The sequence below is a fragment of the Scyliorhinus torazame genome, chromosome 2 (genome assembly GCF_047496885.1).
Source record: "Scyliorhinus torazame isolate Kashiwa2021f chromosome 2, sScyTor2.1, whole genome shotgun sequence".
NCBI classification, from domain to species: Eukaryota; Metazoa; Chordata; class Chondrichthyes; order Carcharhiniformes; family Scyliorhinidae; genus Scyliorhinus; species Scyliorhinus torazame.
Window position 1 is genome coordinate 218,156,732 of NC_092708.1, and position 20,229 is coordinate 218,176,960.

Sequence of the window (20,229 nt, forward strand, 5' to 3'; positions counted from 1 at the left end):
TTGTCCCAGTCACTGAGGAGCATCGCTGAGGGCATCGACACCATGGTGCGGACCATGGGGAGCCGCCAGGGCTGGCAGAACCGAATGGTGCAGGGCAGCCAGGGCTCGAACCAGATGCCCCTCCATCCCAAGGTGAACCCCAGGGCTCTATAGGCACCGACCAGGTGGAGGGGGCGCTGAGTGCCAACCTGGACCCGTCCCATGGAATGGCGACGGTGGCCACCAGCTCCCCGGATTGCACCCCTCTGAAGAGTCCGCTACTCGAGGTCAGCACACGGGACCGGGCGGCACGGCTATGCATGTGAGCCGGGGCCCTCTGGCCTCAGATCTCCCAGAGGCCATGGGATGAGGTCAGCAGCCCCCCACCTCAGCTGTGCATCCTGGGGAAACGCCAGGACATAGTGGTAGAGCTAGGAGGGCCAAGCACGTTGAGGATCACGGAGGGCACCGGACAACCATTATGATGCCTCTGTCACTTCCTTCTGCAATGTGGTGTCACCACATTGCCCATCGTTCCAGGAGCCCCCCCCCCCCCCCCTCCCCACCCCCCCACGGTGGCGCTCACCTGCCCTCCAGCCATGGACATGTCCCCGGAGCTGTGTCCCATCCCCTGGGTGTTCGGATGTTACGCGTGTGGTCTTGCCTCCCACAGTGTTCAGGCACAGAGTCCAGGCATCAAGGTTTGATTGGGATGCTAGGCAATGACTCCCACATACTACATGGGCGCCCACCCACAGGAACCCACTTGGCATTTGTGATGTGCTCACTTCACCACGATTGCCAATTCCCTATTAGCAATAGCCTGCAGCCACACAGCCAGAGGCCTCGGCAGTTGGTGGGTGGTCTTTGGGCCGACGGGCAGGGACACGGGTTGTCCCTGGAAAGAGTACATATGATCCAGGGGTTGGCATCGTGGTTGCCCCCCCCCCCCCCCCAATGCATCTCCCCCCCATGGCAGTCCACCCGTGTGGAGGGTCTCCACCCCGAGCTGAGGGTTTTCCACCTGCCAAGCACTGGGTTGGCAAGCCCAGCACCCCCAGGCTCTTTGTCTGTGTTCAAAGATGGCTACTCACCTCCTCGGCTCCACACAGAAGCCTTTCTGCCAGTTTACATTTTTAAAAAGGAGTATTAATCGGCGCCAGCTTGACCACTCGCTGGGGAGGCCGCTGAATGACAGGAGGCCGTTCGATATGGGGTTGCTCTTGTCAATTATATGGAAATAAGGCTTAAGTGGTGATAATTGGTTTCTTGCCACACACTGCGGCAAAATCTGATTTCGCCGACGGGAGCGCGCCGGTTGCATCGCAAACTGTTTGGCGCCTGGCGCGGATCTTGTTTTTGACCTCTCCTGCTATTCACTGGTGTGTGTGGCGGGGGTGGGGGTGTTCCTGATTATCTGTTGTGTGCTGCAGCGGCCTTTAAAAATGGTGCTCCGATCTTCGACAAACTAAGGTGTCAAATTGGAGCCCACCCCACCAGCTTAACGTTGTAGGACCTGCCCCTTGTGGTTTTTCTGACTAAGCCCGAACCATACAGCGGAGAAAACCACCATTGCTGCCGTAGGCTTCAATGTCGCTTTTCCTGCCTGCTATTGGCCTTGGCTGATATCCGGGAAAATTTCACCCAAGGAGAAACTAGTAAAATAACAGATGAAGAGCTGGATTCCAATGTGGCGGAGAATCAAGCATCGGGGAGAAAACGGGATCAGCCCTGATTCTCCAGCCCTGTTGGCGTTGGGATCGAGGGTTGCGCACTGTGCCAAATGGTTCTTAATGAACCATTTGCATCCTATTAATGGGCATGGCACCCCATTCTCCAGGCACTCATGGTTCTCTGATCCTCTGGGCCGCAAATCACGTGGGCGACAATTGTTGCCTGGTCGTGACAAGCATGTATTTGACTCAGTGGGCCTTGCGGTTGGCCAAGGGGGGTAACTCTTTAAGGGAATTGTCCCCAGAGTACATCAGAGGGCCACCTTCCCCCCACTATACAAGACCTTCCCATCTCACCCCCACCAGACCCCCCCCCCCCCCCCACCAAAGATCCCCTAACTAAAGGTAATTCCCCCTTCAAATAGAGTTAAATGTTGTTATTTTCACAGCTGACCACCTCAAAGTCACTCAACTATGAAGGTTGATGAATAGAAAGCCCTTAACTCTGTTTGAAGTCATCCAGGAGCTGTTAGTCAAAGCTCGATGTTTTATAAGCTTTGCAGTTAGTTTCACAGCTGACCACTTCAAAGTTACTCAAGCATGAAGGGAGGTGAATGGAACAATGTTGACAGCTAGGGGTTGTGGAAGCTGTCCATCAGCCTAGTTAGCACTGTTGTTTCACAGCGCCAGGGTCCCAGGTTCGAATCCAGGCTTGGGTCACTGAATGTGCGGAGTCTGCACGTTCTCCCTGTGTCTGCATGGGGCTTCCTGACAAGGGTCTCTCTTGGGGTGGGTTTCTGTGGGGGAGGGGAATCTCCTTATTTAGGGGGTCTCTGTTGGAGTCTCTTTACTTAGGGGGTCTCTGGTGGAGGGGGGGGGGGGCGGCATGGGGGAGTGTTGGGAGGGGTGGGATGGCCAGGTCCTGCATTGTGAGGGGTGGAGGGTGAATCTCAGATGGACTTTGGGGGTAACTGTTACCCCACTGGCCCATCACGAGGTCCAACGCGTCAGGGCCACGCCTGTAGTGATTCTCGCTCATTACATGAATAGGATGGGAATAGAGATACGGACCCCGGAAGAGTAGAAGATTTTAGTTTAGACGGGCAGCATGGTCGGTGCAGGCTTGGAGGGCCGTAGGGCCTGTTCCTGTGCAGTACTTTTCTTTGTTCTTTGTAATTACCAGTGATCTTTCTGAGTCACGTTGCTTCAATAGCTTCTACAAGCTCATCATTTAGAACTTTTTTGACTTTACCTGCATCAAAATCTGTCCCATTTCTTTCCTTGAGTTTCGTTCCCGGAAACAATTTATTGTTTAATATTACGCAGATTCCAAGCGGCTTACTGTTCATTTTGTACTGTTCAATATGCTGTTGAAACAGTTAATGCAACATGAAATGCACATCCAGACAAGGTGGCAAATTTGATGAACAACATATTACAGAAGTGAGTGAGTCAGCATGTTGAAACGTGACCTTTTTCTTCTTGAACCTGGGCTCACATCCAGATCCAATTGCTGGAATGCCTATCCCCTCTGCTACTTCAAATGAATTTGAATAGCACAAAATTGACTTGAGCAGCACTAACTGTAAACCTCAATGGGCAATACTGTGAGGACAGCTTGTATGGCCAATGAAAATACTGCAATCTTGTCCATGTGTTTCCTGAAGTAGGGTTTGAGCACATTAATGATATTACCTTTTTAAAAATAAATTTAGAGTACCCAATTATTTTTTTTTTCCAATTAAGGGGAAATATAGCGTGGCCAATCCACCAACCTGCACATCTTTGTGTTGTGGGGGGGTGAGATCCACGCAGACATGGGGAGAATGCGCAAACTCCACATGGACAGTGATCTGGGGCCGGGATCGAACCTGGGTCCTCAGCACCGTAGGCAGCAGTGCTAACCATTGCGTCACGTGCTGCCCTATTTTTAAATTTTAAAAAAATATAAATTTAGAGTACCCAATTCATTTTTCCCAATTAAGGGGCAATTTAGCGTGGCCAATCACCTAACCTGCACATCTTTGGGTTGTGGGGGCGAAACCCACGCAAACTCCCCACAGACAGTGACCCGGGGCCGGGATCGAACCTGGGTCCTCGGCGCCGTGTGGCAGCAGTGCTAACCACTGCGCCACCATGCTGCAACCGCCCTGCCCTATTAATGATATTACCAGTTTGTACACAACATAGGGAACCATAGCAGTAAATCTTCACACGGCAATGAGATAATGACCAGCTGAACCAACAAATCTTCCCAAGGCAGGTACAGCATAGGTTAGGTATAGAGTAAAGCTTCCTCTTTATGTTTTCTTATCCAAACGGTGGTGGTGTTGTGATAATGTTACTGGACCAGTAATCCAAAGATCCAGGTTAATGCTCTGGGGATGCCAGTTCAAATCCTGCCATTAAATTCAATTAACCAAGGGTGGGATTCTCCGGCCGCGTTCGCCCGTCGACCGGAGAATCGCACCGGAGGTCAATGGATTTTTCCGTTGTCACCGTCTCGCCCGTGGCGTTCCTGCAACGGATGTGGTGGAAGAATACAGCCTCAAATCTGGAATTGAAAGCTAATCTCAGTGATGACAACTATGAAACTATCATTGATTGTCTTAAAATCCATCTGGAGGTGGTGGCATAGTGGTATTGTCACTGGACTAGTAATCCAGAGATCCTGGATAATGATCTGGGGACCTGGGTTTGAATCCCACCATGGCAAGAATTTCCATCATGATGGAATTTAAACTCAATAAAATATGTGGTATTAAAAATTTAATGATGACCATGAAACCATTGTTGATTGTTGTAAAAACCCATCTGGTTCACTAATGTCACAATAATAAGGAAATCTGCCATCCTTACCTGTATGTGTGGCAACCATGGCAGCCACGTGTACCCACAGGTTAACTCTTAAATGGCCTAACAAGCCACTCCGTTGTATTCAACCGCTACAAAAGTACCGGACAGCTAACCCTGCATCATGACAATGGCAAACCCAGTTCTGTTGACCCTGCAAAGTTCTCCTTACTAACATCTGGGGCTTGTTGGGAGAGCTGTCTCACAGACTAGCTAAACAACAGCCTGACATAAGACAATGTCCCAGACACCACTATCACCATTCCTGTCCTGTCCTGTCTCACTGGCAGGACAGACCCAGCAGAGGTGGCGGCACAGTGGTATACAGTTGGGAGGGAGTTGCCCTGGGAGTCCTCAACATCAACACTGGACCCCATGAAGTCTCATGGCTTCAGTTTAAACATGGGCAAGGAAACCTCCTGCTGATTACCACATACCGGCCACCATCAGCTGATGAATCAGTACTCCTCCATGTTGAACACTACTTCAAAGTCCATCGTCAAGAGTAGCTCGGTAGTACCACCACAGACCTAGCTGGCCTCATCCTAAAGGATATAGCTGCTAGACTGGGACTGCAGCAGGTGGCGAGGGAACCAACAAGAGGGAAAAACATACTTGAACTTAACCTTATCAATCTGCCTGCTGCAGATACATCTGTCCATGACAGTATCGGTAGAAGTCCTTGTGGAGACAAAGTCCCGTCTTCACATTGAGGATACCCTCCATTGTGTTGTGTGGCACTCCCACCGTGATAAATGGGATAGACATCGAACAGATCTAGCAACTCAAGTTTGAGCATCCATGAGGCGCTGTGGGCCAACAGCAGCAGCAGCAGAATTGTATTCAAACACAAACTGCAACCTCATGGCCCGACATATCCCCCACTCTACCATTACCACCAAGCCAGGGGATCATCCCTGGTTCAATAAAGAGTGCAGGAGAGTATGCCAGATCAGGCATACCGAAACATGAGATGTCAACCTGGTGAAGCTACAACACAGGATTACTTGTGTGCCAAACAGTATAAGCAGCAAGTAATAGACAGATCTAAGAGATTCCACAATGAACGCATCAGAAAGCTCTGCAGTCCGGCCACATCCAGTCGTGAATGGTGACGGACAAGTAAACAATTCACTGGAGGAGGAGGCTCCACAAATATCTCCATCCTCAATGATGGATGAGCCTAGCACATATGTGTAAAAGACAAGGCTGAGGCATTCGCAACAATCTTCAGCCAGAAGTGCCGAGTGGATGATCCATCGCGGACTCCTCCGGAGGTCCCCAGCATCACAGATGTCAGTCTACAGCCAATTCGATTCACTCCACGTGAGATCAAGAAATGGCTGAAAGCACTGGATGCTGCAAAGGCTATGGGCCCTGACAATATTCCAACAATAGTACTGTAGACTTGCACCCCTAGCCAAGCTGTTCCAGTACAACTACAACACTGGCATCTACCCGGCAATGTGGAAAGTTGCCCAGACGTGTCCTATGCACACGAAACGGAACAAATCCAACACAGCCATGACTGCCCTATAAGTCTACTCTCCATCATTAGCAAAGTGATGGAAGGAGTCATCAGCAGTGCTATCAAGGGGCACTTACTCAGCAATAAGCTGCTCAGAGATGCTCAGTTTAGGTTTCACCAGGGTCACTCAGTTCCTGACCTCATTACAGCATTGGTTCAAATATGGACAAAAGAGCTGAATGCCAGAGGTGAAGTGAGAGTGACTGCCCTTGACACCAAGACACTATTTGACCGAGCACGGCATCAAGGAGCCCTAGCTAAACTGGAGTTGATGGGAATCAGGGGGGAAACTCTCTGCTGGTTGGAGACGTACCTGGCACAAAGGAATATGTTGTGGTGGTTGGAGGGCAATCATCTCAATTCCAGGATATCACTGCAAGAGTTCCTCAGGGTAGTGTCCTAGGCCCAACCATCTTCAGCCGCTTCATCAATAACCTGCCTTCCATCATAAGGTCAGAAGTTTGTGGATGACTGCACAATTTTCAGCACCATTCATGACTCCTCAGATAATGAAGCAGTCTATGTCCAAATGCAGCAAGAACTGGACAATATCCAGGCTTGGGCTGACAAGTGGCAAGTTATATTCGTGCCACACAAGTGCCAGGCAATGACCATCTCCAATAAGGGAGAATCAAACCATCGCCCCATGACATTGAACGGCATTAACATCGCTGAATCTCCCACAATCAACATCCTGGGGTTACCATTGATCAGAAACTGAACTGGACTAACCACATTAATACTGTGGCTACCTGGGCAAGTCAAAGACGAGGAATCCTATGGTGAGTGACCCCCCAAAGCCTGTCCACCATCAACAAGGCACAAGCCAGGAGTGTAATGGAATATTCTCCACTTGCCTGGATGAATGCAGCTCCAACATAACTCAAGAAGCTCGACACCATTCGAAACCAAGGGCTGGTTTAGTACAGTGGGCTAAATAGTTGGCTTGTGATGCAGAACAATGCCAGCAGCGCGGGTTCAATTCCCGTACCAGCCTCCCCGAACAGGTGCCAGAATGTGGCGACGAAGGGCTTTTCACAGTAACTTCATTGGAGCCTACTTGTGACAATCAGTGATTATTATTATTATTACCATTCAGGACAAAGCAGCCCGCTTGATTTCTCCCCCTCCACAAACATTCAAACTCTCCACCACTGCCGAACAGTGGTAACCATGTGTACCATCTACAAAATGTACTGCAGTAATTCACCAAAGTTCCTTAGACAACAGCTACAAAACCCATGACCACTACCATCTAGAAGGACAAGAACAGCAGATACCTGGGAACCCCACCACCTGAAGGTTCCTCTCCAAACTGGATGGCCCGGTAGCACAGTGGTTAGCACTATCGCTTCACAGGGTCCCATGTTCGATTCCCACTTGGGTCATGTCCATACAGAGTCTGCACCTTCTCCCTGTGTCTGTGTGGGTTTCCTCCGGGTGCTCCGGTTTCCCCCCGAAAGACGTGCTTGTGAGATGAATTGGACATTCTGAATTCTCCCTCTGCATACCCGAACAGGCACCGGAATGTGGCGACTGGAGAATTTTCACAGTAATTTCATTGCAATGTTAATGTAAGCCTGCTTGCGACAATAATGAAGATTATTATTATTATTAAGTCACGCACCATCCTGACTTGGAAATATATCACCGTTCCTTCATTGTCGCTGGGTGTCATGTGAGAGTACCTTTAAGAAATGGGTGTTTATAAATGGGTGTGTATATAAGTATCTGTAGTGAGAGTACCTTTAAGAAATGGGTGTTTATTACTGCAGTGATGTCAGAGAGTGGGTGGAGCTGGGCTGTCTGTCAGCTTTTTACTTTCGTTTTAGGCTGTTTGCTGCAGGGTGTGTTTTAGTTTCGTTTTCAGAGATGGATAGCTGCAGTCACAGCTAGAAGGTGTATGAATCTCTCTCTGTAATCTGAAGACTGTAAATCGATCCTGGTGATTTAAAACTAATAACAGTAGTGACTTTAACCTGATGTGCTTCTGATAACAGGTGTTTTAAGTCATATGGATGTTAAAAGGAAAGCTTAAAGGATTACTTAGTGTTGTAGTCTTTGGGGTTGTATTTGAATTAATGGTTGCTAAGATGTTCACTGTATGTTTTAAAAAGGTTAACTTGAGTTCATAGAATAAACATTGTTTTGCTTTAAAAAATACTTCTCCATTTCTGCTGTACCACACCTGTAGAGGAGTGGGCCTTGTGCTCCCCATACCACAATCTATTAAAAGTTGTGGGTCAGGTGAACTCCATGTTACACTTTGGGGTTCTCTAAACCCTGGCCCATAACAAACTGGGGCTCGTCCAGGATAAAAGTCTATCTATTGGATTGGCTTAGTGAACTTAAAGACAGTGAGGGGTGAGCATATTGTGGGTGCTTTTCAGGTGTGGTATTTTAGTTTAAGTAGGGAGTGTGTTGTGGACAATGGCTCTTTCAGAGGCTCAGAAGTTTTTGGGGGTGGAGACGGTCACACGCAGTACCTTACGGTCAGAGACTAAAAGCAGACTGTTAGATTTGGCAAAAACATTGCAGTTAACATTATCTGACAAAATGCGAAAAGGTGAGGTAATTATGGTGGTGGCTAAGCATTTAAAGTTGCCTGAGATACAGTTTGACTCATTGGAAATGGTAAAAATTCAGTTGCAAAAGGAACATGAGAAAGAATTAAAGCAGCTTGAATACGAAAGAGAGAGAGAGGAAAAAGAAAGAGAAAGAGAGGAAAAAGAGAGAGAAGAAAGGAAAACGGAAAGAATAGGCCTAGCAGACCAAAAAGAAAGAGAAAGGAAGATATAGATCAGGGAAAAAGATAAAAAGAGAGAGTTTGAACTTCAGAAAATGTCCATGAAACATGCCAGTCAGTTAAAATTGGCAGACGTAAAGGGAAACGTACAGTTGGTGGATAGTGATGAGGATAGTGAGAAAGAGCGTCAAAGTCGAAGGCTTGGTGGGAATCTATTTAAATATGTCCAAGCATTGTCAAGGTTTGACGAGAAGGAGGTGGAAGCCTTTTTCATTTCATTTGAGAAGGTGGCTAAACAAATGAAATGGCCACAGTACATGTGGGTATTACTGATTCAAACAAAGCTGGTAGGTAGGGCTAGTGAAGTGTTTACATCACTACCGGAGGAGGTATCTGGAAGTATTAGGAGGTGAAAAAATCCATCTTAGGTGCATATGAAATAGTGCCTGAAGCCTACAGACAAAGGTTTAGAAATTTAAGGAAAGGATTTTGAGGAGTTTGAAAGGATCAAACAGGGTAATTTTGATAGGTGGATAAGGGCTTTGAAAATAGACCAAACGTATGAAGCTCTCAGAGAAGTTATACTTGTAGAGGAGTTTAAAGTTCAATTCCTGATGTAGTGAGAACTCATGTGGCAGAGCAGAGGGTTAAAACTGCGAGATTAGCAGCAGAAATGGCAGATGATTATGAATTAGTTCATAAATCAAAGATTGGTTTCCGACATCAATTTCAGCCTGTGAGGGATAGAAACTGGGGACATGAGAAATACTCAAGTGGTAAAGGTAAAGGTGATCTGATCGGAGATAATGAGAGTGTACCTCAGATTAAAAAAGAAATCCAGGAGGGTGGAAGAGACATGAAAAGTTTCAAATGTTTTCACTGTAATAAACTAGGCCATGTAAAGTCACAGTGTGAAAAGTGGGGTTTGTGAAAGTGGTAAAGGAAAGCCCAAGTGAAGCGAAGGACATGCAAAAGGATTGTACAGCCTGATCAAGAGGTGATTGATAAGAAGGTGCCAGATCTCTTTAAAGAATTTACTTGTGTGGGTAAAGTTTACTCATGTGTATCAGGAGGAGCAGGTAAAGAAGTCACAATTTTAAGAGATACTGGAGCTAGTCAATCTTTAATGGTAAGAGCTGAGGAGTTATGCAGTTTGGGAAGAATGTTGCCAGAAAAGGTGCTAATATGTGGAATTCAGGGTGAAAGGAGTAGTGTTCCATTATATAAGGTAAGGTTGGAAAGTCCAGTGAAGAGTGGTGAAGTGGTAGTAGGAGTAATAGAGAAACTATCTTGTCCAGGAATACAGTTTATCTTGGGTAATGATATAGTTGGATCGCAGGTGGGAGTGATGCCTACTGTGGTTGATAAGCCAGTGCAAACTCAGACAACTGAAGTGTTGAAGCACAAATATCCTGGGATTTTTCCAGATTGTGTAGTAACAAAGTCGCAAAGTCACAGGTTAAGACAAGAGGAGAAATCAAAGAGTGAAAATGAAGTTGAAGTGCAATTATCAGAAATGATTTTTGATCAGATGGTTGAAAAAGAACAAGAACAGGCGGAGGATGAGGCAGATATTTTTAGTTCAGGAAAATTGGCAGAGTTACAACAAAAAGATGTAGAAATAAAACGGATGTATCAGAAAGCATACACAGAGGAGGAATTTGAGTGTATACCAGAGCGTTATTACTGTAAAAGTGATGTCTTGATGAGAAAATGGAAACCTTTACATATGCAGGCGGATGAAAAGTGGGCAGAAGTTCATCAAGTAGTATTGCCGGTAGGGTATAGAAATGAGGTGTTGCGAGTTGCACATGAGGTACCAGTGGGAGGTCATTTGGGAATAAGGAAAACTCAAGCAAAAATCCAGAAACATTTTTATTGGCCTGGACTACATAAAGATGTAGTTAGATTTTGTCAATCATGTCACACATGACAAGTGATAGGGAAACCTCAAGCAGTGATAAAACCAGCGCCCTTAATACCCATTCCAGCATTTGAGGAATCTTTTACAAGGGTCCTAATTGATTGCGTAGGACCGCTTCCAAAAATGACAAGTGGTAATCAATATCTTTTGACTATAATGGATGTGTCTACTAGGTTTCCAGAGGCCATTCCAGTACGCAATATTACAGCTAAAAAGATTGTGGAGGAGTTACTTAAATTCTTTACTAGATATGGACTACCCACAGAAATACAATCGGATCAAGGATCGAATTTTACCTCAAAGTTATTCAAAGAAGTTATGGCTAGCTTAGGAATAGAACAATTTAAATCAACTGCATACCATCCAGAATCACAGGGAGCATTAGAAAGGCGGCATCAGACATTAAAGACAATGTTGAGGGCTTTTTGTCATGATTATCCAGAGGATTGCGATAAAGGAATTCCATTCGTACTGTTTGCAATTAGGGATGCACCTAATGAATCAACCAAATGTAGTCCTTTTGAACTAATTTTTGGTCATGAGGTAAGAGGACCACTTAAATTAATTAAGGAAAGATTGGTGATTGAGAAATCGGAAATTCCATTATTGGAATATGTGTCAGATTTTAGGGAATGAGTAAATAGAGCAGGTGAATTGGCTAGACAACATTTAAAAGTTGCACAAAATGTGCTGAAACGGGTAGCGGACAAGAAATCCAAAGTTCGTAGCTTTGCCAGTGGAGATAAAGTTTTAGTATTGTTACCAGGGGTAGGTGAGCCTTTAAAAGCTAGGTTTTGTGGACCTTATCAGATTGAAAGGAAATTAAATTAGGTGAATTATGTGGTAAAAACACCAGATAGAAGGAAGACTCACCGAGTGTGTCATGTGAATATGCTTAAAAGGTACTTTGAAAGGGAAGGAGAGAAAAAGGAGGTAGTTTTAATGATTCTAACTCAAAGTGACGAACCAAATCCAGATGACTGTGAATTTGACATACCTCAAATTAAATTAGCAAAACGAGGATGTTCTTAAAAATTGGGATAAATTGTTGAGTTACCTTCCAGAGGAAAAATGAACTGACCTGAAAGAGTTATAGATATCACATGGGCAAGTTTGTAGAGATAAATTGGGAAGTACTAAAATGGCTATACATGATGTAGATGTGGGAAATGCTGTTCCAATCAAACAACATCCATACAGACTTAACCCTTTAAAATTGGCACAGGTTAACAAAGAGATTGAGAGTATGCTTAAAAATGGCATAATTGAAGTGGGTTGCAGCCATTGGAGCTCGCCCATAGTGATGGTATCAAAACTAGACGGTACCCAATGGTTGTGTGTGTGGACTATAGAAAGGTTAATGCAGTTACAAGAACGGACTCTTCTCCTATCCCACATTTGGAGGATTGCATTGAGAAAGTGGGACAATCAGCTTTTATTTCTAAATTGCATTTACTTAAAGTTTACTGGCAGGTACCTTTATCCAAAAAGGCGAAGGAGATTTCAGCTTTTGTGACTCCAGATGGTATATACCAATTCAAAGTTATGCCATTTGGCATGAAAAACGCCCCAGCCACATTTCACCGGTTAACTAACAACGTTGTTTCAGGATTACCCAACTGTGCGGTATACATCGACGATCTGGTAATTTTCAGCCAGACATGGAAAGAACATTTAAAACATCTGATGGAGTTATTTGATCGACTTCAGGAGGCGGGTTTGGTGATAAACCTAGCCAAAAGTGAATTTGGAAAAGCCCAGACACTTTCCTTGGCCATACAATCGGACAGGGTCGAATGGTCACACGGGATGTGAAACCAACAGTTATTGAGGAGTTTCCAATACCCCCGAGACAAAGGGAAATAATGCGATTTCTTGGCATGAGTGGATTTGATCGAACATTTGTGCAAATGTTTTGTGGCGTGATTGCTCCACTGATGGACTTGCTGAAGAAACGTCAAAAATTTCATTGGACAGCGGACATTCAACAGGCATCTGACTGCCTGACAGCTGTGATACCCAATGCCCGTGTTGGACAATTGCAAGGGACTCTGTGATCAGATTGAACTAAAGTATCTGATTTTAAAGAGAAATGCCGAGGCCTGGAGGAATGGATGGTTCGTGCAGAGACCTTCTTGTTCAAAGAGACTGTCAATCAAGAAGGATTTCATTTGGAGGAAGAACGAAAAAAATGGACTATATTATTATACCTGGTGGCGTGTTTTGAAACGAAAAAGTATATTTACTGTGTGCATTTCTTAAAGAATTGTGAAAAGGTGAAAAATGAAAAAATCTTGAAGTTGATGGTTTATTTTTTTTTCGTGGGGGGTGCTGTCATGTGAGAGTACCTTTAAGAAATGGGTGTTTATAAATGGGTGTATATAAGTATCTGTAATGAGAGTACCTTTAAGAAATGGGTGTTTATTACTGCAGTGATGTCAGAGAGTGGGTGGAGCTGGGCTGTCTGTCAGCTTTTTACTTTTATTTTAGGCTGTTTGCTGCAGGGTGTGTTTTAGTTTCGTTTTCAGAGCTGGATAGCTGCAGTCACAGCTAGAAGGTGTATGAATCTATCTCTGTAATCTAAAGACTGTAAATCGATCCTGGTGATTTAAACGAATAACAGGAGTGACTTTAACCTGATATGCTTCTGGTAAAAGGTGTTTTAAGTCATCTGGATGTTGAAAGGAAAGCTTAAAGGATTACTTAGTGTTGTAGTCTTTGGGGGTTATCTTTGAATTAATGGTTGCTAAGATGTTCACTGTATGTTTTAAAAAGGTTAAGTGGAGTTCATAGAATAAACATTGTTTTGCTTTAAAAAATACATTTCCATTTCTGCTGTGTTTTGTTATGTTTCCTTTGTAACATAAGCGGCTTCCTTGTGTTGCATTTGTCAATGGAAGGTCCAGACGTGTGGATAACTTCAACACATTTATTTACACTATGTACACTTTTATAACTTGAGTTCGACACTACTGGTGTGGTGTCCTTTATATATGGGTTGGTGTAATGCCCCCCTCCCTAACAGCACAGTGTACCTACACCTCAACTACTGCAGCAGTTCAAGAAGGAAGCTCACCACCACCTTCTGAAGGGCAATTAGGGATGGGCAATAAATACTGGCCTAACCAGCGACACCCACATCCCGTAAAAATCTTTTTTTTTTATTAAATGCCCCTTAGGGAAGGAAATATGCCTTCCTGGCCTGGCCCACATGTGACTCCAGGCCTAGAACAATGTGGCTGTCCCTCAACTTCCCTCTGAAATGCCCTAGCAAGCCACTCTGTTCAAGGGCAATAAGGATTGGGCAATAATTGCTGGCCTTGCCAGCCATGCCCACAACCCATAAAATAATTTTAAAATATATTGTTTGACTCATGCTCTGAGATTTCTATCTTCCCTTCAAAAAATAGAAGAAAGGTCATTGGTAATTGCTTTTAACAAGAATCCTGATCAGTAAGTTCCTCATATAAAAGCACTGCTAAATCTGGTTAATAATATTCTCAGAAAAGCATTTCTAGATGGCACTCCCAGAGGGAACACTGAGTCATACAGAAAAATACATTTCCTAAGCTCTAAAATAGCCTTGCATTTACTGAGCATCTTTCACATGTTGTAACAAGACTAGGTAACAAGACATGTTCAGAAGGCTGTTTAAAAATAAATGGGATCTTAAGCTTGAGGACCTGAGCACAAAAGTTATGCTAAACCTTTATAAATGACCGATTAGGCCTCAGCTAGTGTTATATTAATTTCTCATCGCTGCATTTTAGAAGGATTTGAAATCTTGGAAAAGGTTTGGAGGAGATTTACTCGAACTGTACCAGGGATGTGGGACTTTAATTGAAGAGAACTGTGAAGATAACTAAAGGGGGATGAGAATATTTTGATTAGCAGCTTTTAGCGGTGGATTGCAACCTGAAAGGGTGATGTGAGGAGATTCAGTCGTAACTTTCCAAAGAGAATTGGATATATACTTCAGAAGGAGGAATTTGGAACTTCCGGGTGCGGCGATGACCAGCTAAGTCGCACGTTTCGGCAGCTCCCGGTGGAACGGACTTTTGGGCTCTTAATAAGAGCCCCAACGGCAATTTTAACGGCTAAAAGCACTGTGCGGTAAACCAGAAGGGAATCCCCCCTGGATACGGATGGAAAAAGGAGAGGAAAGTGGCCGGATTGCGGTGGATCCTTTAGAGCAGCGGCAAGGAAGGCAAGCAAAAACCAAGATGGCGTCGGAAGGTGGCAGTTTAATATGGGGCCCTGAACAACACGAGTTTTTGAAACACTGCGTGGAAGAGCTCAAAAAGGAGATGAAGAAGGAGCTGTTGGCCCCGATATTACAGGCGATTGAAGGGCTAAAAGATGAGCAAAAGACCCAGGAGTGGGAGCTTCGGGTCGTGAAGGCAAAGGCTGCCTAGAACGAGGACGATATACAGGGCCTGGTGGTGAAGACGGAGATGCACGAGGCACACCATAAACGATGTGTGGAAAGGCTGGAGGTGCTGGAGAATAATGCGAGGAGGAAGAATTTAAGGATTCTTGGTCTTCCTGAAGGTGCAGAAGGGGCGGACGTCGGGGCATATTTGAGCACGATGCTGCACTCGTTAATGGGAGCGGAGGCCCCGACGGGTTCGTTGGAGGTGGAGGGAGCATACCGAGTGATGGCGCGAGGACCGAGAGCAGGAGAAATTCCCAGAGCCATAGTGGTGAGATTCCTCCGTTTTAAGGATAGAGAAATGGTCCTTAGATGGGCAAAGAAAACTCGGAGCAGTAAATGGGAGAACGCGGTGATCCGCGTTTATCAAGACTGGAGTGCGGAGGTGGCGAGAAGGAGGGCGAGCTTTAATCGGGCCAAGGCGGTGCTTCATAAAAAGATTAAATTTGGAATGCTGCAGCCGGCAAGACTGTGGGTCACATATCAAGGGAAGCACCACTACTTTGAAACGGCGGATGAGGCGTGGACATTTATTGTTGAAGAGAAATTGGAATAAGTGGGTTATTAAAAAAGAACGTTTGAGACAAAGTGGTGGGGCGAAGAGGGGGGAAAAAGGGGGAAAAGATGATTATTATGTTGTTAATCCTGCGACCCGGTAACTTTTCTCTCTTCCACAGGTTGTGGGGGAGGGAGGAAGGGAGGTGGAGGAGCTGGGGGCGTTGGCCATTGGGGGTGGGGCCAAAAGTGAGGCTTTGTTCCCGCGCTATGATAATTATGGCGGGAATAGGGAAGCAGGAAGGAGGGGGCGTCGCACGGTGCGAGCCGAGGTCACGGGGGAAGCAGAGGTCGGCCAGAGTTTGCTGACTTCTGGGAGCAACATGGGGGGTGTAACGACGCTAGTGGGGGATCTAGCGGGGGGGGGGGTGGGAGGGGGGATTTACTGGGTTGCTGCTGCTGGGGAGAAGGGGGAGCTGGTATGGGGTGGGGTGGGCGGGGGGGGCACCGCCTGGCGGGGACACAGCTGCGTGGGAACCGGGTGAGGAGCTGGATAAAAGGGGATGGCTAATCGACAAGGGGGGGGGGTAAAGAGCCCCCCAACCCGGCTGATCACGTGGAATGTGAGAGGGCTAAACGGGCCGATAAAGAGGGCACGGGTACTCGCACACCTTAAGAAACTTAAGGCAGATGTGGTTATGTTACAGGAGACACATTTGAAACTGATAGACCAGGTTAGACTACGCAAAGGATGGGTGGGGCAGGTGTTTCATTCGGGGCTAGATGCGAAAAACAGGGGGGTGGCTATACTAGTGGGGAAGCGGGTAATGTTTGAGGCAAAGACCATAGTGGCGGATAGTGGGGGCAGATACGTGATGGTGAGTGGCAAATTACAGGGGGAGGCAGTGGTCTTAGTGAATGTATATGCCCCGAACTGGGATGATGCCAACTTTATGAGGCGCATGTTAGGACGTATCCCGGACCTAGAGGTGGGGAAGTTGGTAATGGGTGGAGATTTTAACACGGTGCTGGAACCAGGGCTGGACAGATCGAGGTCCAGGACTGGAAGATCGAGGTCCAGGACTGGAAGGAGGCCGGCAGCAGCCAAGGTGCTTAAAGACTTTATGGAGCAGATGGGAGGAGTAGACCCATGGAGATTTAGTAGACCTAGGAGTAAGGAGTTTTCGTTTTTCTCCTATGTCCACAAAGTTTATTCGCGAATAGACTTTTTTGTTTTGGGAAGGGCGTTGATCCCGAAGGTGAGGGGGACGGAGTATACGGCTATAGCTATTTCGGATCACGCTCCACATTGGGTGGACTTGGAGATAGGGGAGGAAAAAGAACGGCGTCCACCCTGGAGAATGGACATGGGACTAATGGCGGACGAGGGGGTGTGTCTAAGGGTGAGTGGGTGTATTGAAAAGTACTTGGAACTCAATGATAATGGGGAGGTCCAGGTGGGAGTGGTCTGGGAGGCGCTGAAGGCAGTGGTTAGAGGGGAGCTGATATCAATCAGGGCACATAAAGGAAAGCAGGAGAGTAGGGAACGGGAGCGGTTGCTGCAAGAACTTCTGAGGGTGGACAGGCAATATGCGGAGGCACCGGAGGAGGGACTGTACAGGGAAAGGCAAAGGCTACACGTAGAATTTGATTTGCTGACAACGGGTACTGCAGAGGCACAGTGGAGGAAGGCACAGGGTGTACAGTACGAATATGGGGAGAAGGCGAGCAGGTTGCTGGCCCACCAATTGAGGAAAAGGGGAGCAGCGAGGGAAATAGGGGGAGTGAGGGATGAGGAGGGAGAGATGGAGCGGGGAGCGGAGAGAGTGAATGGAGTGTTCAAGGCATTCTATGAAAGATTATATGAAGCTCAGCCCCCGGATGGGAAGGAGAGAATGATGTATTTTCTGGACCAGCTGGAATTTCCGAAGGTGGAGGAGCAGGAGAGGGTGGGACTGGGAGCACAGATCGAAATGGAGGAAGTAGTGAAAGGAATTAGGAGCATTCAGGCGGGGAAGGCCCCGGGTCCGGATGGATTCCCAGTTGAATTTTACAGGAAATATGTGGACTTGCTCGCCCCGCTACTGATGAGAACCTTTAATGAGGCGAGGGAAAGGGGACAGCTGCCCCCGACTATGTCAGAGGCAACGATATCGCTTCTCTTAAAGAAGGGAAAAGACCCGCTGCAATGCGGGTCCTATAGGCCTATTTCCCTCCTGAACGTAGACGCTAAGATTCTGGCCAAGGTAATGGCAATGAGGATAGAGGATTGTGTCCCGGGGGTGGTCCATGAGGACCAAACTGGGTTTGTGAAGGGGAGACAGCTGAATACGAATATACGGAGGCTGCTAGGGGCAATGATGATGCCCCCACCAGCGGGGGAAGCGGAGATAGTGGTGACGATGGATGCCGAGAAAGCATTTGATAGAGTGGAGTGGGATTATTTGTGGGAGGTGTTGAGGAGATTTGGCTTTGGAGATGAGTATATTAGATGGGTACAGCTGCTGTATAGGGCCCCGATGGCGAGCGTGGTCACGAATGGACGGGGGTCTGCGTATTTTCGGCTCCATAGAGGGACGAGGCAGGGATGTCCTCTGTCCCCATTATTGTTTGCACTGGCGATTGAGCCCCTGGCAATAGCATTGAGGGGTTCCAGGAAGTGGAGGGGAGTACTCAGGGGAGGAGAAGAACACCGGGTATCTCTGTATGCGGACGATTTGTTGTTGTATGTGGCGGACCCGGCGGAGGGGATGCCAGAGATAATGCGGATACTTGGGGAGTTTGGAGAATTTTCAGGATATAAACTGAACATGGGGAAAAGTGAGTTGTTTGTGGTGCATCCAGGGGAGCAGAGCAGAGAAATAGAGGACTTACCGCTGAGGAAGGTAACAAGGGACTTTCGCTACTTGGGGATCCAGATAGCCAAGAATTGGGGTACATTGCATAGGTTAAATTTAACGCGGTTGGTGGAACAGATGGAGGAGGACTTCACGAGGTGGGACATGGTATCCCTGTCACTGGCAGGGAGGGTGCAGGCGGTTAAAATGGTGGTCCTCCCGAGATTCCTCTTTGTGTTTCAGTGCCTCCCGGTGGTGATCACGAAGGCTTTTTTCAAAAGGATTGAGAAGAGTATCATGAATTTTGTGTGGGCCGGGAAGACCCCGAGAGTGAGGAAGGGATTTTTGCAGCGTAGTAGGGATAGGGGGGGGCTGGCACTACCGAGCCTAAGTGAGTACTACTGGGCCGCCAATATCTCAATGGTATGTAAGTGGATGGGAGAAGAGGAGGGAGCGGCGTGGAAGAGATTGGAGAGGGCGTCCTGCAGGGGGACTAGCCTACAAGCTATGGTGACGGTGCCATTGCCGTTCTCACCGAAGAAATACACCACAAGCCCGGTGGTGGTGGCTACTCTGAAAATTTTGGGGCAGTGGAGACGGCATAGGGGAAAGACGGGAGCCTCGGTGTGGTCCCCGATAAGAAATGACCATAGGTTTGCTCCGGGGAGAATGGATGAGGGATTTGGAACATGGCAAAGAGCAGGAGTAACACAATTGAGAGATCTGTTTGTAGATGGGACGTTTGCAAGTCTGGGAGCGCTGACCGAAAAATATGGGTTGCCCCAAGGGAATGCATTCCGGTATATGCAACTGAGGGCTTTTGCGAGGCAACAGGTGAGGGAATTCCCGCAGCTCCCGACGCATGAGGTGCAGGACAGAGTGATCTCAAAGACATGGGTGGGGGACGGTAAGGTATCAGACATATATAGGGAAATGAGGGACGAGGGGGAGATTATGGTAGATGAGCTGAAAGGGAAATGGGAAGAGGAGCTGGGGGAGGAGATTGAGGAGGGGCTGTGGGCTGATGCCCTAAGTAGGGTAAACTCATCGTCCTCGTGTGCCAGGCTAAGCCTGATACAATTTAAGGTGTTACACAGGGCGCATATGACTGGAGCACGGCTCAGTAAATTTTTTGGAGTAGAGGATAGGTGTGCGAGATGCTCGAGAAGCCCAGCGAATCACACCCATATGTTCTGGTCATGTCCGGCACTACAGGGGTTTTGGGTGGGGGTGACAAAGGTGCTTTCGAAGGTGGTGGGGGTCCAGGTCGAACCAAGCTGAGGGTTGGCTATATTCGGGGTTGCAGAAGAGCCGGGAGTGCAGGAGGCCAAAGAGGCTGATGTTTTGGCCTTTGCGTCCCTAGTAGCCCGGCGCAGGATACTGTTGATGTGGAAGGAAGCCAAGCCCCCGGGTGTGGAGACCTGGATAAATGACATGGCAGGGTTTATAAAGCTGGAACGGATTAAGTTCGTCCTAAGGGGATCGGCTCAAGGGTTCACCAGGCGGTGGCAACCGTTCGTCGAATACCTCACAGAAAGATAGAGGGAATGGAAAAGAAGAAGACAGCAGCAGCAGCCTGCGGGGGTGGGGGGGGGGGGGGGGGGGGGGACCAGAAGGACTCTCAGGGATGTTAGTGTATAATTATAATATGTATAGGTTGTTGTTATAGGTAATTGTATATTGGACTGCTGAATTGTATTTTTGGAGTGTATTTATTTGGGACAAGGCAGTTGCCATTTAGTTTTGTTTTTTAATTTTGATG

General features: G+C 47.0%; 1 protein-coding gene across 2 annotated transcripts in view; it reads right to left on the reverse strand.

The window, feature by feature from the left end:
* The window catches only part of LOC140395811 (caspase-8-like), a 95,138-nt gene that overhangs the window by 19,609 nt on the left and 55,300 nt on the right, over positions 1 to 20,229 (reverse strand). For both annotated transcript variants that reach the window (XM_072483937.1, XM_072483936.1), the window contains exon 9: positions 2,905 to 3,019. In XM_072483937.1, coding sequence (XP_072340038.1) covers positions 2,905 to 3,019 — 115 coding nt within the window. The remainder of the gene's footprint in view (positions 1 to 2,904; positions 3,020 to 20,229) is intronic.